Source organism: Schistocerca gregaria, chromosome 1, assembly GCF_023897955.1.
Source record: "Schistocerca gregaria isolate iqSchGreg1 chromosome 1, iqSchGreg1.2, whole genome shotgun sequence".
NCBI classification, from domain to species: domain Eukaryota; kingdom Metazoa; phylum Arthropoda; class Insecta; order Orthoptera; family Acrididae; genus Schistocerca; species Schistocerca gregaria.
The window spans coordinates 73,945,688-73,970,268 of NC_064920.1; the positions used below are offsets into that span (position 1 = coordinate 73,945,688).

The 24,581-nt window shown below is 42.5% G+C and overlaps 1 protein-coding gene across 1 annotated transcript in view; it reads right to left on the reverse strand.

The window, feature by feature from the left end:
• LOC126284920 (calsenilin) overlaps window positions 1-24,581 on the reverse strand; it is a 208,541-nt gene that overhangs the window by 142,932 nt on the left and 41,028 nt on the right. The window contains exon 2 of the mRNA XM_049984186.1: window positions 7,464-7,534. Within this exon, the coding sequence (XP_049840143.1) occupies window positions 7,464-7,526 (63 nt within the window). The 5' untranslated portion in view covers window positions 7,527-7,534. The remainder of the gene's footprint in view (window positions 1-7,463; window positions 7,535-24,581) is intronic.

Below are 24,581 nucleotides of genomic sequence, written 5' to 3' on the forward strand. Positions count from 1 at the left end.
TAAATTTTTAGGTACAGTGAGTTAGAAACGCAACTGGAACTAGTTAAGCTGATGGAAAAATCTAGGAAGAAGAGGCACCAAATCAACATTAATCCAATTAAAAGACAAAGAAGGTTGAGAAACAGATGTAAACAACTATAGGGGTGTGTCCTTATTACTGCAGCAGACAAAATATTTCCTACAGCACTTCTGACGAAGAAGTACTGGGTACAGAAATAGGAGAACAACGCGCAGCGATTAGGAGTGGTAGAGCCTGTACAGAATCAATAATTTGTTGCTAACATTGTAAGAAACAAAAATAAGCTAAAATATTGCTGTATACTGGCGAATTTGAAAAAGCCATATGACTATACAGACATGGTTATTTTATTCAAAACACAGGAACATCCGGAATAGAAGAAAAAGATAGGACCTCGTAAAAGAAACACCACCAATTCTAAATCTAACGCAAAATGGGGGGAATGTCACACTGTTTTGCGATAATAGAGGAGTTTGACAAGGTGATGAGCTATCTTCAATTTCATTTTACGTGTGGTAGAAAAAAATTAACAGAGAATGGCAGAAGAAATTATCAGACACTAACATTAGAAGTGAAATAGAAGCTTGCAGGAAAATGAATACTCTCAAAACTTATTGTCCTTGCACATAATTCATAAGTTCTGCACATTAAGCACGAAATGTGGAAATAACAGAAGAATAAACAAATTAAGTATCGAAGAGGTATTATACATCCTAATGGAGGAGAAAAGAAGCCACCAGCGAAAGATTACGGATGATGGACTTCGCATTTCACATAGCAAAAGATGTTTACAAAAGAAAATGATTCTTTAGAAATGCAAAAATTCGTTATCACAAGATTGTAATTCAGCCACAATCCAAATGGGCATTAAAGACAACTATTTGAGAATCAATGCACAAGTCAGGAGAAGTGAAAGAGAGGTTGTGATGAAGATATCACAGAATAAAACAACAGAATAAATGTTATTTTTTGACATTGTCAGTTGGAAGACACGTGATCTGTTGACCAAAACATGTGTGGATAAAGAAGCCTACGTCAACATCGCAAATATTCTTTACTGACTACTGGTTTCCGTTCACTAACGAGACATCGTCAGATCAATCTAAAATGATGTTCAGTGTGAGATAATCACTACATATCGTTGTATTGTTAAAGCTAAGTCACCCTAAAATGAAAAATCATAGTTGGTGATGTAAATTGGCAACGTTAATTACTAATCACATATTACTATAGTGTCCATGTTGCCACACGTGTGTTGGCTAACGGTAGTCATACAGACATTTCCCTTGTTCCTATTATGACGTGCCGTCTTGTGAACATCCACTCATGAGCAATGCTTTCACATGTGTGGCAATATGAGCACTATAACAATATTTGAATATTGATTAACGTTGCAAATTTACACAGCCAACAACGATTTTTTATTTTAGGGTGACTTAGTGCTAAGGATAGGACGACGTGTAATGACTGTTACACATTAAACAATATTTTAGACCGATCTGAGAATTGTCCGTCATTGAACCGAAACTGGTAATCAATAAATAAAATCTGTGAACACGATTTAGCATTTTTTCCACACATATTTTAACAGTAGAAATACCGATTGTCTACATCTGTATAACACAGAAGTACACAATCATATTAAGAAATAAAACAAAAATACACAATCATGTAGCAAATATTATAGATGATGTTAGGAAAAGAAGACTAATGTTTTACAGAAACATGCACAGAATGAGCTGTGGTAGACTGATAAGAAAAACTATGAAATAGTCTGAAAAATTGAAAGATAGACCCAAATAGCTCAATAATTAGAAAAATTGGTATAATAAGCAAAATAATGAAGAAAGAAACAAGATAGAGACAATATACGGTGGTGTGATGGGAAAGTTTTCAAGATAAAATTGGTCCAAAAAGATAGGAAACAAAATGGACAGCAGAAGAGAGAAAACAAGAAAGTGAACAACTGAAGGAATGTTTGAGAACGTGTAAAGCAAAGAAAATGGGTAAAATGATGTCTTTCGCTGGGCTATAATGAAGGAAGAAGGATACAGTATTTCAACAGCAAACCACTGACATAAACATATTAGTCGCAAGAAATAATCATCAGTGCTCGGTTCTATGTAGTTACGAAACACACTACTTTAGAATGGGATTTTCTGGTAATGTAAAGAAAAACTTTTTATTCATTTGTTTCAGTCAACATGTGAACTTGTGTGCATCTTATACCGTCTGAAGGTTCACCATTGCTAATGGTGCTGCTGTAAACGTGCGTTTGGAAAGAAATGTATCCCTCTTTCTTAAAACTTCTCCGAAATGCCTTTTCTCTTTCTATGGGTCCGTGTAATGGAGAGGAAAAACAAAAAGAGAAATGACTGAGGGATCTTCATCTTCTTCAGCCACAATGCGTTCACTGCTGAAAGTGTCTTCCATATTCTTCTTATTTAGTCAGTTCTATTGCACCAGATACCACCTCGTTTCAGCTGTCCTCTTAGGGTAATTGAGTCGTCTCTTCCTGTGTCTTACAGTATTTCTTTTTTATCCACAAGGACTTCAGTGAACCGTCCTTTTACTGCATTAGTAGGGGTCTTGTCTCGCTATAGGGCCAGTCCATTGGCCCATCAGCCTTGCAAATTTCTCTACGAAGTGAGTTACCTGTGTTTCTCTACTGGTGACTTCGTTCCTCACCTTGACCTTCAGGATGACGCCCAATGTCCTCTTCTTCATTGCCTCTTCTGAACGCTATGGCTTATAGCTAATAGCGTATGTCGGAGCTCATGTTTAATGACTGTATGTTGTTTCCAGTATGACACTCATGTTGTACACTTAAGTTTTCAGGTTCAGAGAGACGTCTTTGTTGATCGACATGAACTGAAGCTCTTTGAATGCTGTTCAACACACATCTATTATTTACCGAATTCTTGACCTTTAAGTGTGTTTCTCTAGCGGAATTCATGGTATTCATATTTGGAGACAATTCCAGTAGCTTTGAGTAATCTCATTGTCCAAAAAGGGAGATAGGATTAACTTTGAAAATTATATAAGAACCAGTCTGCTGGTCATTGCATACAAATTGTATACTAAGATTTTGAACCGCAGTTCGAAGAGCAAATACGAGTTTTTCTGACGTGAAGGACAGGTGGTTTGTAGAATGGTATTATCTACGATAGATGCAGTATTTGCGTTGAAACAAATGCTAGTAATTGAAAAACGAATTTATCAGAGAAATCGACTCGGTATTTTCAGAGTTTATAAAAGCCTTGGTAATGTTAATGAGCCGTGCTCTCTCCTAGCTATGCGTTTTCGTGAACTTCGCTGTCTATCTGACTTTGGTTTCCCACCCTTGTCGCGGTTATGTCGTGGTTCCTCTTCCTTCCACGTGTGGCAGCAGTGATGTGTATCGATATTTGCGCCGTGTACCATCTTTGGTTTGATGCATATAGTTTCCGGCAACGGGGGTCTGGAGTGAGACGGTCAGTTGTTGCGGACCAGGGAAGTTATCTCTATGCGGTGCAGTTGGTTGGGGTCGCTGGCAGTCCCTGCGCAGTGTCGGAGCGTGTGTGCAACTCTCCAATCGCCATGAACTTCGTGGTTCACCGACCCAGGACGTCAAAGTTTCAACTACCCAACGCCACGTCTGTTCATGTGGTGGTGGTTCGCTTCGGTGGTTCGCTGTTGGGGAGGTTTTCCGGTGAGCAACACCGAGTGGTTCTAGTGCTGAGATTTAGCCACCATGCAGTGTAATTAACTGTTTTGGTCGACTACGATTTGAGTGCACCAATGGAATTTTCTGTCTTGTGATCGTTAGTGTTCCGGTTACCTGCCCTGGACACTAAACGTAATTTTAGGCAGCGTCCTTTCCTCGCCTGTTGTCGCTGTCCAACACGGTGTGTAATTTTGATAGCTAATACATACTCCATTGTGGATTATCACGTTTGTAACATTGCCGGTTTGAGTTCTCATGTACTGATTGACGGGAAGCGAGTCGTGTCGGTCGGTCCGTGGCTGTCCCCTGGTTGGGTTCCGATGGATCAAGTATAGTTGGGCTCACCACCCGTCTCACCTAAGTGAACGAGGGCAGACCCACCTGCCTGGAGATCTTCTGAGTGCCACCGGTGTTTAATTATTTGTTGTTAGCTATTTCAAATTTTAATCTTATGGTTATTGGTTTGTTTTCTTAATAGTTTGCAAAATTAATTTTTAAATTTATCTTTCAAGTTTAAACACTGTGGCCTTCTGCCTTTAAAGATTATGGTAATATGTTTTAAAATATTGAAATTTAATTGTGGCCTTCAGCCATTAGTATTGCACCTTGCATATGTTGCTTTTTTAAATTATTTTATTACTATCTTACTTGGATTGTGTATTGTTGATTTCTAAGATTTTCTGTTGATAAACATGCTGGCCTTCTGCCTTTAAAGGTCTATGGTAAGATATTCTAAAATTTTGGAATTTAATTGTGGCCCTCAGCCGTTTGTATTGCACTTTGTGCATGTTTCTTTAAATTATTTTATTGCTATCTTAATTGGATTTTATCTTGTTAAGATTTATTGTTGGAGGCCTTCAGCCGTGAAAGAGTTGCATTCGGTAAAGATTCGACTGTGTGCCGTTTTGGTTGTAAAGGGTGTTAAATTACAATAAATGACAATTAGAAGTAGAAACTGACCTCAACCCTTTGCCCTTTCCACAATCCTATTACCTGGTCTGCCCAGAAGGTTTAGTGGGCGTTTTAGTTAATACAGAACATCTGCGGAGAATAACGAAAAAAATGAGATTATTCATTACTCTGACAAGTAAGATACTATTGGCATGAATGATAAATTGATGCAGGCTCTTTCGAAAAACAAAGAAGTTAGACAAAAATGTACTGACAAACCCACAGTTTTTAACATTTATCTGGCTTATCAGTACAATATTTCTGTTAGGTGGAGACTATATTCTGTTCTCTCTCTTAAATGCAGGTTATGCCGCGCCTTTGGGAAGAAAAGATGGCGCCCTACCATAGGGAATTTATATCTACAGGAAAATAAAAAATGGGTTTTAAGGGAAAATATCTAAAAAATATTAAAATGTGTTGTTGATTATGAACTATTTGAACAAGTTAAAATGTTTTAAAAATGTAATACGTCGTATTATATGTGAATATAATAAAGATATAAGGGGGAAACTACCGAAATTCTCAAATGTGTTGGGGGCTAGATGCCTTGAAAACAAAAACAAAGCAGAAAGCGACAACTGAAGTTGTGTAAGACATACTTATTATTCTAGTGAATGAAAGTTAGTCAAGTGTGACGTATAAACTACAATAAAGCAGAATTCAAACAGCAAAAATGAATTTTCTCAGAGCAACAAAAGGATGTAGTAGATCAGACAGAATTAAAGATGATTATATAAAAGTGAGGTGAACATATATCAATTGGGAAACACAAGCCATAAAAACTGGAGAAAATGGAATGATCGCGGAGTAATTGAGTGCCCAAAGATTACGTCTCAAATTCATAATGTACAAATCTAAAGAGAAAAGATGTCAAGGGACACTGAAGAAAAGAATCGTATCGCAACATGCAAATGCCTCACGCCTGAAGTGCAAAAGAACCTTAGTAGCATCATAGTTAATTTTAGGTGGTCTGGCGTTTGAAATCAAAACTTCACTTTCCCCCATATCAAACGCCAAACCAAAAGTTGCAGGGACTAGTTACTGTTCTTCAGTTTTCCACATATAACGACGACGTTGTCAGAAAATTGCAGGTACTGCAAGGACTACGTATCGATTTTGATCCATCTGCTGCACCAGTCGAAGCCCCTGAATACACCTTCCACGACCATAGCAAACGAGTTGAAGGTAGTCACATATATATTCTCTATACCTGAGTAGTACTGTAAGTATTAATTATTTATTATTACATTTTTTTATAAAAGAGTACGATTTAGATTGGTTTGGATAGTTCCAAAACATCTTTTCATATTAGGAGTGCGAATTTCCGACCGCAGATAACATAAACTAAACCGAGCAACTAAGCCGTAGCTCTAATATTCCCAGAGCACATGTAATTATTCTTTGGAATCCATTAATTAAGTTCTTAAAAAGTCAAGCTTCTGTGCTGCATCTGTCAAGAGTTTTCAAGTAAACCTAAGCGAAAGCCAGCAAAGCTGTCAGCGAGATAACTGCAACCAACGAGTGAAAATAATATGTAAGTAAACATGCGCCTATATAAGAATGCCTAAAAGAAAACGGTGTGCAAAAGTTAAGGAAAAAAGTAACTTTCATGTGAGGTGTCGCCGCAAACTAACATAGCTCGATAAAACATGGAACATACATACGAAGAACTACTGCAGTATAGTACAGGAGGTATCTGAAAGAAATACGCAATGAAACCAACAGAAATAACTCAAAGATATTAATTAAACTGGAGTTACAGCGATTTCTGATGCTCCCGTGGACATCAAAACAGGTGGGAAATGGTTTTTAATGGAATGTGAGATCACCACAGACGGCATTACATACTCGGAAATATTCTCCCACGTTGCTCTCAAGATTGATTAGCTAGTCTAGTTGCCGGGTGTTTCATTTCTCGAACAGAGTAGTTGTCAACTGATGAATCGCAGTTAGTGGATGTGGATGTGCTGAAATACGTCTGCCCAACATATCTCATATGGCGGCAGATGGGAACACTGAATGGACCAAGGATGCATGTCAAACATGACCGTTTTGGTGATCCAGCTTTTGTGGTGTGAACAGATATAATATTTCATGAGCGTTCAGACGTCGCATCGAACTGGGAAGGTGGAGGTGGTCTTGGAACGAGCAAATAGGCGAGAAATGGACTAGCGCGCTCGTTCCGCTCACTTCAATCCCATAGAGGACGTGTGAGACGCGTTGGAGAGATGTATTGCAGAACGCCCACATTTACCAGAGGCTATCTTCAGTTGTCAACCGTGCTGGCGCAGTAATGGAACGCCCCACGACAAGAAATCTTTACCAGCCTTGTGGCAGCTTGAGGGGTATACATCGCTGTCCGCGGTGATCAAGAATTAAGAACCATGTTTCGCCTTCTGGAATGTCCAGGACACCACCGTAAATCGCGATGACATCAGACTAATTATTGCCTTTGAGTATAAGTGGCATTTGCACCTGCCACATTCCTTATTTCTTTCAGTTATATCGCCTACTATGCTATAATATATATGTATGGTCCAGGATTCATCGAGATGTGTTCGTCTGCAGTGACACGACATATGAAAGTTAGCTTTTTCCGTAAGTTTTGTACACCATGGTATTATTATGTTAAAATAAGTATACAAAGAGAGCGTTGATATCTAATGCATTTTTCCGCGGCAGTGTTCGTGAGTTTTCTACAGCCAGCAAAGCTTCTCTCTGTCTACTTGTCTCTGACTACAAAGTTGAAATGGTTTGTATTATCATGTGTAGTCATGCTGGACTCACCCTAAAACTGATGGCACCGTTGCTGTTGACATCGAAGGCCTTGAAGACGTAGTGGGCGTACATGCTCGAGTCTGAAACACCACGCCAGACATGTAGTTGAGCCGATCGGCTGCCAGCACAGTGAATGGGCGGCGGCGTCGGGTTTAGCGAGCCAGCCGAAAACATGCGGCAGGGCGCAGTTCACGTACAACTAAAAATCCACTTCATCTACGGGTAAACAGGAGCTTACACAAACAGGAAGTCAGTGTGGTACTTTACAAGTGTTCAGTCATTTACGCCCAGCAATTTTCAGTCGAATGTGAATGAATTCTTCGGTGGTGTCATTGTATGGAACATCGCTTCTCCCAGGATAATTCTCCTGAATCCTTCATTGTAAACACTGAAAAAGGGACAGCAAATACTAGAGTAATATGTGATCGTGTGCTTGTGACTAGGAGCTATTGCCTTCTGGTTTATACCCCAGCCAGCGGACGTCCCGGTGGAGTCAGATGGACTGCCGTGGGTAGAACAGCGGAGTAGTTCAGACACCTGGCATGGAGGGCGCATGCATTGCACCATGTTGGCAGGCCCGCTGACGGAAATGTTTACTTGCGAGCGCTAATAGAGTAGCAGGCCAGTTCGGACTTAAACCGCCAGGTACTCAGTCTAAGAGTTTCGTGCCGAGAGGTTTCTTTAGCTTTCCGCTCCAGCCGGATGCTGAATATTATGGTCGCTCCACACCCCGTACTTCAATTCGCACGACGAGTTCGTTCCACTCTAGGGTTTCTGTTATACCGAGTCACCGCCACCCTGTGAAGCTTCCATGCCAACGATGTTGAGTAGCGGCGTCGTCACGCCTTCTGCACACAATGAAGTGGCGACGAAGGACGTTCTTACTCGCGTGACTCCCCTATTTTTCCTTCTTTTTGTCTCCCCATTTCCATAATATTCACTTTGACCAACCAATTGGCCTGGCGTTTCTGCAATGCAGGCAGGAACAATTGCGGGTAGAGAAGTAGCAGCAACAACAAAAGAAGCAGGTGGGAGTGGTGGTAACCCAGAAAGCGGACTTACTTCGCGACGTTGCCACAGTGGTGCGGTGTCACCCACCCGCTGAGTATTTGTTTATCCTGTTTCTCCGATACCGTTTGCCAGTTTCGATGAGTCGGCGGAAAAGTGGGAAAATTATCTGTGTTGGTTCATCCTACAGGTAAAGCGGATCGTCGATTCTGTTCATAAGGCTGCCTTGTTGTTGCTAGCCAGCAGCGCTGGTTCATATAAAGTTGTTCAAAATTTGAAGCCCTCCACTGAGCCCGAGAAGCTTTCCTTTGATGAGCTTTGTAGTTTGCTCACACAGTATTTTGTCCATCAGATGCAGGTGGTAGCGGCGCGGCTGCATTTTAAGCAGCAACACAAGCGCCCAAGGCAGTCGTACACAGCCTGGTTCACCGATTTGCAAAAGCTCTCACGGAAATGTCGTTTTGAGTGTCCCAAATGAGCTGTCTCTTTTGCAGACTCGTTAATTCGGGACGCAATTGTCCGGTTAGCTCCTGATCTCCAGGTTTAGACTAGGGTGTTGACCTTGTCGGACCCATCATTATCCAAACATTGCCCAAACTACAGAATTGCATGAGCGCACAGAGGAGGTTCACGACGTCCTTTCTGATAATTGGCAGGTGATGCAGTAACACGTGCATAGTCAAAAGCCCCCCAGTGCCTTGCAGGGTGCCTCAGGTAGCTTTGCCACAGCGTGTTGTCGCCATTGATAAGGTCAGTGCAACAGGATTTTGGTGTCGCTCGTCTTTCCACGGTGATTTTCAGGTCTTCAGCGTTATTCTGAGTTGCATATTTGGCAGTGTCAGGGTATTGGTTCTCCTGTTTTGTCGAATTAGTGGGCCACCCCCTCATGGTGGTGAAGGACTCAAGAGCCTTTACAGCAATTTTAAACCGACAATCAATGTGCAACATGTGGATTCATATCCCAGTCTGTGGCAGGCCAGAGTTGTTGGTGAAGTTGTTGGGAGGCAATATTTTTCCCACATCCAACTTGCGCGATGCTTACCTGCAGTTGCTGCTTAATGCAGTTTCTAGGACTTTCATGTTCCTCAAAGGCTTCTTTGAACTTAACCAGTTTAAGAGGTTGCCTTTTGGAACTTCGTCTGCGACAGGAATTTACGAACGATATTACCTTCATGACATCTGGATCATAGTCCCTCCACGGGAGGAGCATTTATGGGACCTTCAGTCGGTTTTCCAGTGAGTCCCAGAGAATGACATTCGTTGCAAGATGGAAAAGTACACTTTTTTCTCCCAGAAGATGCATTTTTTCATCTTCTTAGTAAAGATAGTCTTGTCCCCATAGCTACCGCAACAAGTTAGTTACCAAACTACCAGCGCAAAAGAATCTGAAGGCGCTTCAAGCCTTTTTGGGTAACGTTTCGTATTATGGTCAGTTCATTCTCCAGGCTGCACACGTCTGCCAGCCTATTAACCAACTTCAGCAGATGGGCGCTAAGTTGACCTGGTCTACTGATTGCCAATGGGCTTCTCAGTCTCTCGGGCAAAGTTTGTGTTTGCTCCCTGTCTGGCTTTCTTTACATGATGTAAAGCTTTGACTCTGACTTATGATGCTGCCCTGTCCCATCGGAATCTGGATGGCACCAAACAGCCCATTGCTTATGCATTAAAGACGTTTTTCAATGTGCAATTGAACTACTCACAGGTGGCTACTGACACGCTTTTCTGGAAAGTCGTTTCAGTGGTCCAAATGGGTTGACTGTAGCGTCTCTCTTCTGCTGCACATCCTGTGTGGTCTACGTTTTTTCTCCTACATACTCGACTCAACGTTGTCCAGAGATCCTTATGCTCGCCACAGAGAGGAGTGCTGTCGCGTGGTTGTTCCCACGGCATTGCATCCACACATCGTGCAGTTGTTGGAAGTATCTCATTGGGGTATGACTTGGATGAAGGCATTAGCGCTATATCACGTCTATGGACTGTGACTTCGAACATCTGGTGCTGGCTTTCAGGGCTTTTGCACAGTACCAAGCCACTCTGCTATGCCAGTTCTCTCTTTTGTTTGTAATGGAACACAACTGGAACAGGGTCCATTTTTAGGCAGCATGTGTTCTGTGCTGGTCAATGCATTGTTGAATTTGCAATTTGTAGCGATGCTGTCGTTCACATCATCAACTGCCAACAGTCGAACATTGTCAGTTTTGTTTGCCATTGCGGGATCTCCTAGGACCCTCATGTCGGATAATGGTAGGCAATTTCTGTAATGGGAGTTTCAAGATTTTTGCAGCAGCAGTGAATTCCAGCATCTAACTGCCCCTCTGTTTCACCTAACTTGTAATTCGAAGGCGGAGTGCTTTGTGCATACATTAATGACCCAGATGAAGTAGTCCATGCTTGCCTCATTCTGCATCAATGCATTATCGAGTTTTCTGGCTACACACTCGTTGATGCCAGTCAGCAAGTGCACCACAGAGTGGTGTCAGCTGCGAATTTGTTGCACCCCGACTTGCGTGTCACAGACAACTGTAGCCTGCTTCATTTCTGTCCTTGAGTCCGGCGTCAGGGCCGTTGCTTCGTCCGGTGGCTACGATGGCTGCCAGTTGTCACGGTGAGCCAGAGAGATTGGCAATTGTTTAGGGAGGATGTTGGTAGGGAGCAGCTGACTCGTCATACCAACCTGTTACTCCCTGTTGGAGCGTCACTATTGTGGCTTTCCAGTGAGTTGATCAGCAGGAATTAGTGCGACATTGCTCCTGGAGGAGCCGGCAGCCTCAGACCTCAGTCCGGCTCGCCCTTACGCCCACTGGGGTGAAGGTCATAAATTTCGACCTGCACCTGCCCCTGTCACTTCCCCTTCCGTCCCTTCTCCACCTTTCTAGATGGAGGTGGCCTCAAACCGCCGCCACTGGTGGATCTTGCCATTGCCTCAGCTCGCATGTTTTTCCACCCTCTTGGGGGAGACGGTGGCGTCGGTGTTGCCTCCGTCAGTGGTCATTCCAATGCCAGTTTCTGCATAGGGGGCTGCATCCCAAGCATGGGTATTTTCGGGTCTATGTGGTCTTTTTTGCCATGGCTGGCATGAGCAGAACAGCGAAATATTTTAGACACCTGCCATGAAAGGCGGACATGTCGCATCCTATCGGACAGAAGTGTTTACCTGCGAGCGGCAGTTAGCGGGGCATGTCAGTGCTCCTATAGTGTTAAACCTCCGCAGACCCAGCCTTTATGAAGTAACAGGTTTGCAGGGAAAAGCTTCTGTGAGCTGATCCCATAAAACCTGACATGAGAGCACCACAACATTTATTTTAAATACTTCTCTGAAACAGCCTACTAAATAAACTGAACTACTTCGATTCAGACAGCTAGTTTTCACACAAGACGATCTTTTAATTGGTATCAGTTGATTTAAGCATCGGTATGAAAACATCGACGACTGTTGTTTGTCCTCATAAAATCGGAATCCAAGTTATTATATAATGCTATCGATTCATAGACACGATTGTCACATGCCATTCATCGTGTAATTTGATAATATTATGCTAAAGTATTTTTGATATTTTCAGCTCTACTATCCTGCCATACTTCCTATTGAGTATCGCATAGCACGAACACACGCATGGCAGATTTGGACTCCGTGAGGCATTCCCATTTTATTGTAATTCCTCTAACCGCAATTGGCCTTCAGCCTAAACTAACCACGTAGAGATACTAAATTAATAAAAAATAATATTAGCATTATGGCGTACGACCCGTTTGACGATCTACCAATGACATCACGAGCCACTGTTTAAGGAAAACCTTGTCCAGCTGTTGGTACGCAACGTGTGTTAGGTACAGTCTGAGACACAGACTGTTTCTTACACATGTATTACATATCCAGTTGTGAAACAAACTTCGCAACACTGACGCCGTTTTTAAAAGTATGTCAATGTTATCATCTATGTTTGGAAGTGTGAATTCAACAAAAATGTTACGAAAAATAGTCAATTTAAGTTTTTCATTGTCAAAATAAGAAGCAAGCAAACTGAAAAATGGGTGCCCTGGATATGAACCTCCAGGAGAGTCAACGAGATGAAAGGTTTGAAAGACAGGTACATAAATCAAGTCTTGAATTTGCCGAATTATCTTTTTAAATTCACAGAGACTTTTTTATGAACCCTGTGTGAATTCCAGTACTAACGGAAGCTGTATGTCCCATATTAACCAAACTACATCTGCCACATTACGTGAAACATACTTAAATATGTTGTATGGGAAACAGCTTTGTTACACCATCTGTATAGAAAGTTATAAGACTGATTTTATGCCTGCATATAAGAGACGTCACCACAGTAACTACAGAGGCAGCTTGAACTAACAGTTGTAAATAACATTTGAGCATTCGACGAATCAGTTGTGAGCCCGTAGTGTTATGTAGTGGATGCGCTGCCATAGTGTATCGACGTTATAGTGTCACAAATAGCAGTGGAGCAACGTTTGCAAACCAAGTATTTGAGACATTCTGCACAATGTTTTGAAAAAAGTGTGTGCAAAGTTTGTTCCGCACGTCTTGACTTTCGAACAAATCCAGCGATAGGCTGGACGCCTGCCACGACTTGATGACTTGATTGTAATTGTAATGCAACATTGGTATGCTTCTTTCTTTTTTTTTTAGAATCAATGATCAAAGGTGATTGGACTTTGATGACGAAGCTGACATTCAAGCAAACGTGACGCGCTAGTTGAACAACATCCCGAAGAAGAACTTTTCTGACATTTTACCTGGTTGCGTAAACGTGTTGTGCGTTGGACTTGGGAAGGGGATTGGGGGGGGGGGGGGGAGACTAAGTAGAACACATGTTTCGTTAAAACCAAGATCTTCAGCATACACCCAGTAATTATACTGGGTGGTCCATTGATAGTGACGGGGCCAAATATCTCACGAAATATGCAACAAACGAAAAAACTACAAAGAACGAAACTCACCTAGCTTGAAGGGGGAAACCAGATGGCGCTATGCTTGGCCCGCTAGATGGCGCTGAAATAGATCAAACGCATATCAACTGCGTTTTTTAAAAATAGGAACCCCATTATTTATTACATATTCGTGTAGTACGTAAAGAAATATGAATGTTTTAGTTGGACCACTTTTTTCGCTTTGTGGTAGATGGCGCTGTAATAGTCACAAACATCTGGCTCACAATTTTAGACTAACAGTTGGAAACATGTAGGTTTTTAAAATTAAAATACAGTACGTAGCTACGTTTCAACATTTTATTTCGGTTGTTCCAATGTGATACATGTACGGGTTTTTTTAAATTAAAATACAGTACGTATGTACGTTTCAACATTTTATTTCGGTTGTTCAATGTGATACATGTACCTTTGTGAACTTATCATTTCTGAGAACGCATGCTGTTACAGCGTGATTACCTGTAAATACCACACTAATGCAATAAATGCTCAAAATGATGTCCGTCAACCTCAATGCATTTGGCAATACGTGTAACGGCATTCTTCTCAACAGCGAGTATTTCGCTTTCCGTAATGTTCGCAGATGCACCGACAATGCGCTGACGCATGTTGTCAGGCGTTGTCGGTGGATCACGATAGAAAATATCCTTCAACTTTCCCCACAGAAAGAAATCCGGGGACCTCAGATCCGGTGAACGTGCGGGTCATGGTACGGTGCTTCGACGACCAATCCACCTGTCATGAAATATGGTATGCAATACCGCTTCAACCGCACGCGAGCTTTGTGCCGGACATCCATCATGTTGGAAGTACATCGCCATTCTGTCATGCAGTGAACGTCTTGTAGAACATTATGTAGGAAATCAGCATACATTGCACCATTTAAATTGCCTTCCTCCCATAATGCGGCACTATACATTAACCCACCAAGTTCGCTGATGTTCAACTTGTCGCAGCCATTGTGGATTTTCCGATATTATGCCGGTTCACGTTACCGCTGTTGGTGAATGGCGCTTCGTCGCTAAATATAACGCGTACAATAAAACTGTATCGTTCCGTAATTTGTCTTGTGCCCAGTGGCAGAACTGTACACGACGTTCAAAGTCGTCGCCATGCAATTCCTGGTGCATAGAAATATGGTACGGGTGCAATCGATGTTGATGTAGCATTCTCAGCACCGACGTTTTTGAGATTCCCTATTCTCGCGCAATTTCTCTGCTACTGATGTGTGGATTAGCCGCGACAGCAGCTAAAGCACCTACTTGGGCATCATCATTTGTTGCAGGTCGTCGCTGACGTTTCACATATGGCTGAACACTTACTGTTTCCTTAAATAACGTAACTATCCGGCGAACGGTCCGGACACTTGGATGATGATGTCCAGGATACCGAGCAGCATACACAGGACACGCCCGTTGGGCATTTTGATCACAATAGCCATACATCAACACGTTATCGACCTTTCCCGCAGTTGGTAAACGGTACATTTTAAAACGGGTATTTTATCACGAAGCAAATACAGTTCGCACTGGCGGAATGTTATTTGATACCACGTACTTATATGTTTGTGACCATTGCAGCGTCATCTATCGCAAAGCGAAAAAAGTGGTCGAACTAACAGATTCATATTTCTTTACATTCTACACGAATATGTAATAAAAAATTGGGGTTCCTATTTAAAATAAAGTAGTTGATATCCGTTTGACCTATGGCAGCGCCATCTAGCGGGTTAACCGTAACGCCACCTGGTTTCCTCCTTTAAGCGAAACTAATTTAGTTCTTTGTAGTTTTTTCGTTTGACGCTTACTTCGTAAGATATTTGGCCCGGTCACTATCAACAGACGACCCTCTATATTCAATGGTTTCTTGCATTCAGCAAGTAAAAAAGCGAACAACAGAACGTTTTCAACCAATGTGGACATTTCAAGCGGACTCGCCATCTTGAAATGTATTTTTGAGGTTATAAACGAAACAATGTTGATACATTAGCTGATCAGGGGTCATCCCAGTGATTCCAGATTAAAGCCATAAAAGTACCAAACTTGCCCTGCTATCAGTTTTGCCCATTTTGTCTTTTTATTTATTGGATGACCCTCGTACATTACATAGACTCAGCCATAACATATAAATAAATGTTCCCTTTGACTTATAATTTAGTTGGAAAGGGATTAACACCATTGCATGCGTCAGATTTTATTTCACCTTCGTTGTCGTCTCACGTACTACAGCATATTTGTTATCATGAATAATAGTGATGGAGATTAGCTGATTCCTACTTTAATTTATTTGATGGGCATGCTGGGAAAATGTTAGACACTTTACAAGCACAACAGATTTATGGCTATTTTAATTCAAGGTCCTGGTGCAAACTGCTTCAGTTTTTGTGGAAGACTTTGAAACAATTGTTTCTTCTTTCCAAGTCAGAAGTACCACTTTTTTGTTACACTATTGTAGCTCCGGGGGCTAGTGATCACTCCGAACGTGTATGCTGTTCAGATCTGTGTTTGCAAGAGGTTTGTATATTTTTGCTTTTTCTTATGTAACTAACTCATCGTCCAACAGTGCCTACAACTCTTCCCCCCTATCCTTCCTGTATTGACAAGTCAAAACAACAGACATTCTTTATCTAGGAAGAGCCAAAATGGTCCTCTTCGCAGTCTGGTTTTCACGGCACTTCTATCAAAGAAACCAACAGCTGATAACTTAAAGATCTACGAAGCACACTAAATATTGACAAAACACTACTCACATCAGAGAATCAGAAACAAACTGAACTGTTAGGCCTGCATCTAACGAAGCTAAGGTGTATCGAACCTTTCCTAAAAAAATGTACAGAATTCAGTGATAGGGCGACAACACAACAGTGTGCCGACTCAAAACATCGTCAGTGTTGTGAGAGATTTTTACTCCCGCCCACGGTGTTTGGCGGCGCTGTGGGCAGTCGACTGTGGTGCCTCCTAAACGAAGCTGGCTCCGTCTGCTGTGCAGTGAAATGAGCACTTGTGTTCCGCCACCAGCTATGAATCTGTTCCGAACATCGACGAAATCCGCCCCGCTGCAGCCTTGCACTGCCTGTTCTTCTAGCACTTTATCGTCAACAGCTGCATCTTCCATCGAGTGATCCGATTTGCTAATTAATGGTTGTCAAAGAAGGGGTTTCAATCCTGGTACACCTTGCCACATGCGCAGAAATTCTGGATGGCTGTTTTAGTATCCAGAAAGGCTCTGGCGGTGATTCATAATGCTCTTGGTGTGGCTAGCCTAAATCAAGTTCGCTGTTGTGATGAGCGCGGGACGGACTTCATTGTCTGGGAGACGAAGTCGGCTGAAGATGCGTTGGGGTGGCATATGGAGCATGTGTAGGCGTGGGAATGGTGGGATGTGTTTGCAAAGATGCGTCAGCGCACGGCAGTTGGTGATCAGAGTGGATACCGTGGTTCGATTGGAATCTAGTTTGCTTATAGATTGGAATGTACAGAGGCATTCAGTGTTGGTGAGGAGCTGTGGGAATTTGCCGTGGTGGTAGAGGATTTCGGTGTTGGAGAGGAAGCTGATGAGGAAAGCAAGGCAGAGGGCACGACGTTCAATGATTTGGAGGGATTGGTAGAGCTTAGGTGGAACGGATATACATGCTACTTTTGCATACGGGAGGGCGGAGAGCATCAAAGTTTTATAGTTATGGACGATAGTGGTAGCGTGCAAACCCCAAGTTCGACCAGTTACTAGCTTTAGTACTTTTAAGCTACTGTTGACTTCGTCATTAACAGTAAGTAGATGCGATTAGTCCGAGGCAGTTTAGTGTGTTAGGTAATTGGACAGGGAGGTTGTGAATAATGAGGTAAAAGCCATGGAGATGGTAGCTGCTGGAAATTCATCCTGTAATTATTGTCTGGGTTTCGGAAGGGTTGATCTCGAGGAGCCATTGGTCTCATCAGTAGGTAAACGTATTTAGAAGGATTTTGAGGGATCATTGGGGTTGCTGGAGTGTAGGTCAGAAGGCGAGAAAGCAGTTCATCAACATATTGAAGGAGGTGGATTGGCAGAAGTGGTTTAGACATATCAGCAGTGTGGAGAAGACAACTGAGAGGAGAGAGGACGGAGCCTTGGCGCACGTCTGCAGTGGGGTGGAAGGTATGGGAGTTGGTATTGTTAACAGTGGCAAAGGATGGGTAATTAGATAGGAAAGGCGCAATAAGGCGGACATACATAATTGGAAATGCAGGAGTCTGTACTTTGAAGTGGAGACTGAAATGCCACTCGCGGCCATGCACCTTCTCAAGGTCGAAAAAGAAAAAGATACCAGATATTTCGGTATTGACCTGGTGGGTTAGGAGATGGGTGAGGTACAGGAGTTGTTCGTCAAAGGAGAAGTTGGTATGGAAGCTATGCTGGTTAACAACACGGAGGTGGATCCATAGGCGTTGCTGAGCACTGAATACGTCCTGTTTCTACTATGTTGTCCAAGTAATGGAAGCTGGGATGTGGGACAGTGGCATCCGGTCGTTCTCGGATCTTAGGGGCCAGGAATTAATCGCTTTGTCCGTATACACATAATGTAAATTAAAATCTCTCATCACTTTTTTCTGTCTGTATGTGAATATTGATCTCAGGATGTACTGCAGGGACTTTTACACAGTTTTCACTAGTAGATGGACCGATTCATGAAAGGTTTGTGTATATAATTTATAATTAATTTGTTCCAGAGCAATGCGCTGACCAGCAGTATAAACGCCCCATTAATATAGCCTTAACTCAGGGTTGTACTCAATTGCGTTTTTCTGTCTGTTCGTGAAGGCAGTAACCTCAGAAACTACTGTACAGATGCTGATACTGTTTGATTCACGAGGAACGTTTGTGCATATTTCTCATTACACCTAGACCAAACAAGATGTCCGCCACAGATACGAAGCAGTAATCGTTCGAAACCGAGACAGGTACCTAGTTCAGGGCTAAAGTTGACCAATAAACACCTAACCCGCGCAAGCGCATTAGTACAAATCGTAGGCAAAATTAGAATGTGTGGACATGAGATTACTTTTAATTCTCTAGAGTACAACGTTATACACTCCTTTGTAAACATCCATACCTAGCAGATAGCAGAAACGTCGTCATTTAATGTAATTACAAGCTCCTAACCTGGCGAAAGCAAGGTGCTTTTGTCCTCGCAGAACTTAGTTACATGTTCGGCGACTTACCGCCTCCGAGTGGCAGCATAAACAACAGAAATATGCCACCCAGAGCGTGCAGTTCGGCTGGAAGCAAGGCAAGTGATTCAATCGAAGCCCCGAGTAACTGCCATCCAACCATACCGAGTTCGAAACAAATCCATTCCTCAAGCTGTATAATTGGCCACAGCAAACCAAAACGTCTCCCACGAGACATGTCACATGTCCAGCTACGCCAAAGAGCTATGCAATAGAGTGACTATATCGATACCAGCGTCGTTACATGGCTGCCTCTTTGGACAAGGCTTGATGGCATCAGGTTTATGTACCAATGAATTAAGTTTTGGGGGGGGGGGGGGGGGAGCAGAAGCATTTCAAACTGAAGTGGTATACCATTTCTGAGCCATTGAGTATCGGGTCTATGGTTGTATCCTTGTTTTGTGGGGGATTGTTTACCTGGAGTCTGCTTAATGATATTTACGAACTAGGCGTTTGTTTATTGTTGCTTCCATCCATTTATATCATAATTTTTCATGTACGAGGGTTATGTCAGTCCGGAGAGTATGGTGGATAGTAGAGTACGTCCCAGTCCCATCGACCGAACAGAGCAGCCGCAGCTTACGCTGTATGCGCCCGCGCAAGATGATGGGTGGGTTGCGCGGAAAGCGTCGCCGCTTCTTTCGAAAAGCTAGTCGCAGGTGATCATCCAGAGCCCCAGTATGGTGAAAGTTATGGTGATTGTCGTGTACGACTGTGCTGTTGTTATCCTAACGCATTACGTTCCTCCACGACAGACCGTCAATGCACTGTATTACTGCTCGTATTCTTAGTTCTTTTTATCTTTCTGTAGGCAATGATTTAAAGTCAAAAATACTTCGGCACTCTTTTGGCTTAGTGGAAGCACAGTTTGTTAAGGTCCGGGTGTTTCATTTTGGTTTGCCTGATGATCACCAGGAGTTCATGTGAGCAGGCCTTCCGATGCTGCAATCGGGGCAGGATCACTTCCAGTTTTGGAGTTGGCTTTAACAAGAACAGAATCTTTGGTTTTTGGGTCGAAGAGTTCGATGCTACATGCTTTGATACCATTAAGTCCACTTCTGAAATAGCTACTTTGAAATAAGCAGTCCTCATTACTTCAGCAACCTTTTGTGCCAGTAATGGATTGTCCTTTGTGATTGACCATGAAGGTATCACAATTTTAACTGTAACTGTAATATGTCTTTAGGGGACCAAAACATGAAACATCCAACGGCTGAAGACGATGGGTACTTTTGCAGTGGATATCCAACCACGACGATACGATTTTCTCTGCAAATGTTGACGGCCTCCAGTGTTGTGTGTTTTATGATTGTCATCAAGCGACAGGATATGGTATTCATTAGTGGGTCTTACATGAACATTCGAGTGTTTCAAAAACAAGACAAATGTTGATCCATTGCGCCACCCATTATCACTGCAATTTCCGACGGTTACTGGGGGTGCCCTTTCCTCAAGGTGAGGTGGTATCAGTTTTTGTGCAAACACGAGAAAAATCGGCAAGTTATATCCAGTAGCGTTAATGCAAGAAATGATAGTAACGTTTCTCCCTCTTTCTACTGATACGATTTCAGGACCTCTTTAATTTCCGTGGGTGAAATCACTTTTGGTAGCTTATTAGGCACACTGGACAGACTTATCTGCGTTATCAACAGCAGATGCTGGAAATTTACATTTTTCCCGCACTTCTTTTAAAACTAAGTAAAACTTATCCACATTTTGCTTGTTAAAACACGTTGATCTTGCGATGGATGTTGTCTCTGGTTTCCACATACTTAACTAAGTTCTTCATAAAATTTGCCCGCTAGTCCTCTCCTGCCATCCTGGTCAGGGTGACCGAATGAGAAATCTGTGTATTGGAACACAAGCCTTCTGCACTACTACTACGCCATACCAAAAATATGTTGTCCATGGCTGTTAAAAAGGTTTAGTTCCCTGTGTTGTATATTTCATGTAGCCTTCCACTATAAATTTGCACCACCTATAAAGATTGTTTAATTTACTTTTAAAATTTAATACCGTGAGGGCTTAGACAGTCTACATAAATAAGACAGAGAGAAGCGCGCGCGCGCGCGCGCACACACACACACACACACACACACACACACACACACACACACACACACACACACACACACTCATACACACACACACACACACACACACACACACACACACACACACACACACACACAGATAATAGGCAATGTACAATATCAAGGTCTGATCATAAATGAATCGATGTCCCGATATACACACATCAAGTACATTATATCCGGGGCGTGAAAGAAGTTCTAGCACGAAGGGAGCCATTGCGCATCTGGAGTAAGACAAACACCTACCAAATACTCTCAGTCGAGAGGAGGACCCTGAGGTTAGCTTGCCGATTATGCCCGAGTACTCCAGATAACACCATCTACACCAATACAGACATCACGCCTGTACAAAAGCGCCAGTTACGACTAACTGCTAGTTGGTCGAAATCGAGTGCATTATCGCGTTAAAGTTTGTGCTTACAAATACATTGCACTACAACACTATACTGGGCTGTGTAGGACACACAAGACAGCCATTAAGGCAACTCAGCGAGAAGATCTTGCAACATCTGTTACATAATGTGGACGGAAAAAGGAATTAGACTAGATAAACAGAAGTAAACTTCAAGTGCTTTAAGCAAAATGCTAAAATCCGGTATAACCTGACTGAGCATTTTGGGAGGTGTCCCTCTGTTATCATGTCAATGGCAGGGACAATATCACATCCTCCAACATAGATATCAAGTTACCAATAGGGCTGGAAAGTTTCTTAATAGGAATCTTACGAGAAATAACTCACATAACTGGCACCTAAATGTTAAAATTAAAATTCCGCGTTCTGGCCTCGATCGCCGCCCCGTGTCATCTTCCATCAGTGGTGTCATCGGATGCGACACATGGAAGGGCATGTGATGAGCTCATCGCTGTAATGGAACCCCTGAAGTGTCAATAATATTGCATGATAACACTAATATTATTGACGTTCTTCCAAGACTGCTCAGTAATTATGTCAATAGTATTGTGGAATAATACGGAATGCTAGCCGGCCTATGTGGCCGAGTGGGTCTAGGCGCTACAGTCCGGAACAGCGCTGCTGATACTGTAGCACGTTCGAATCCTGCCTCGGGCATGGATGTGTGTGATGTCCTTAGGTTGGTTAGGCTTAAGTGGTTCTATGTTCTAGAGGACTTATGACCTCAGAAATTAACTCCCATAGTGCTCAGAGCCATTTGAACCATTTTGGAATGCTGCACGATAAAGACGCTACTGCTGTGATAATAGCGCTGTTTTGTCGCAAGCACGAATATAGCTGAATGAAAAATTGGTTCAAGAAGCGTCAAAGATGACTGGTTGAGAGAATTAAGGTTGAACGAAAACGAACAAGATTATAACTACTGTGTGTTGCTGGTGCAACATATGATGAACTACTGGAAATGGTTGTCCCCATACACTGGCGTCACCATACATAGGCACATGCCCCCACCCCCTCCTCCCCGTCATTAAAAAAGTAAAGTAACATACTGAGAGACGCTGTTCCGCCACGTCAGCGCTTATCTATTACAATACGATACGTTACTACTGTTAGTTCTTTCGAAGACTTGAAATTTATACGTACACTTTTACCTCACAGTATTTGACACATAGTTATGTAAACATTTCATCCATAAACACGTGCATTAAGGATTCTATTTATGTAAGTAATGGAGGCATAAACACACAGATAATTATCTGTGTATCCTTTTATACATAATTTTGCGTCAACTGAATGTTTTGGAACGTTTTTGTTCATGGCCATTCCCTGTATTTTCTGAGCAACAAATTATACGATTCATCTCACTCTTAACACTTTCGGTTTTCGGATCATTGCCCTAACATCCCACAATTGCGACAATGATTGATACATTTAGATACGCTACAATAACAATGCTCTTTCGTATTGTTTTGAACACGTTTTCCACACAAGAACAAACCTAATGTAACCGAACTTCTCTCGTCTGGGTACCAAGCAAGACACTGCCCAAGTACGGCACAATATTTCCAGAGAGGCCAATATATTTTGATGTTCTCAATATTACTGGGTAGTGTCTCAATTTCACTCCTCGGCGTTCAATGTAGAAATCCGGGAAATATTGTCAATATCATTGACCGTCTAGGGTCCGCGTAACGGTCTTTGCGTTTTTATGACCTTGTAGCCAATACTAATCAGTAGTGTGGTCCTCTCAAGAGAAATTCCCCTCCGCATCACTCCCAGATTTAGTAGTAAGATGGCCTGTCAAAAACTGAACTCGGATCAAGCCTGAAAACAGGAAGGAGGTCAACTGAACTACGAAAAAAGAAGCAAAATAGAAAAAGCGAAATGTCCATGCTCAAAATGTGGAGCATCGAGGATCATTATGCAGGTACGGAGTCGTGGTTATGTTGTCACGGTGTTGAACTGTGAAGGGGAAATCCGTATCCAAGTCTCGGTCGTACCAGAAATTGTTTCTCACAAAATTATTAAGTGTCCGTCCGGTGGTTGATGTGTCTTGTCTCTTCCTGTAGTGTTGGTATTCGTTATACGATACTTTGGTTATAGATTATGTAATGTAGTAAGAATATATTACTGCCGCAAGTAAATGACATGAATAGTGACAGCAGACGAGATGTCGCATCGGCCTTTCACAGAAATGAACACAAATAAGGGGATCTGAACTGTGCTACAACAAAGGAATTCGATGGTCAAAACTTCCAAAACGGAATGCAAGAGTCATAACATGCGGCATTTATGTAGAACAACTAGGAGGCACATACGTCTGGAGGTCGTGTCTATCACCTCGCCGATACAAACGGGCATTATACCAAGACACAGACAAAAACCTGACTACAGCGAACAGACACGTCACTAACAGAACGGGAAATTCATCATTTTGTGAAAAAAAACAGCACATTAGCGATATTTGAACCTGGGTTTCTACTTTCACATTCCAACTGTCTAACCACATAACTACGACACCATCGCTACTTAAGCATGCTCAATGCTGCACATAACTAACTTGTACCGTTCACTTTTTCTATTTGCTTCTTTTTTTACAGTTCACTACACCTTCTTCCTGTTTTCATGCTTGATTTGTGTTCAGTTTTTGTCGGACTACCCACTGGGCCATCTTACGGCCAGATCTGAGGGGTGTGCGACGCGGAGTTCCCTTGTCAGTTGGTCCCAAGGGGCGCAGTGCACTTCGTAACAGTCCCTCACAGCCACGGACACTCACTTACGGTGATGGAATTAGATAAACGTTACCCAAGATGAAATAAGGCACCAAAGGGTTCTCTGCTCTCCCATGGTTCAAAAGGCTCTAAGTACTTTGGGTCTTAACATCTGAGGTCATCAGTCCCCTAGACTTAGAGCTACCTAAACCTAACTAATATAAGGACATCACGCACATCCATGCCCGAAGCAGGATTCGAACCTGCGACTGTAGCAGCAGCGTGGTTCCAAACTGAATCGCCTAGAACCGTTCGGCCACAGCGGCCGACTCAGAAAACACGCACCTCAAAGTGTGACACGCACTTAAATTGTAAATTAAAAAATAGTAAGTCATATTTTTTAAATAATGAAGGATAATCAATATTTAGTTGGTTTAAGTAGTTCTAAGTCTAGGGGACTGATGAGCTCAGGTGTTAGGTCCCATAGTGCTTGGAGCCATTTGACCAATTTATCTTCTTCATGGAGCAACATTGCGAAGGTATCGTCCACCTACCTCGAAGATACAGTTGGGTTAGGGGCAGCTTATTCAAGCATTATCTCGTCGAAATCGTTAGTACAATGATTGTCCACAATCCTCCCTACGGACGCTCCCCCATGTTCCAACTCTCCTCTACACAGAGAAGGAAGCAAAAGAAAAAATTAACAAACCAGAAGGGGGTCGGTACGTAGAGAAACGACACGGGCCGCT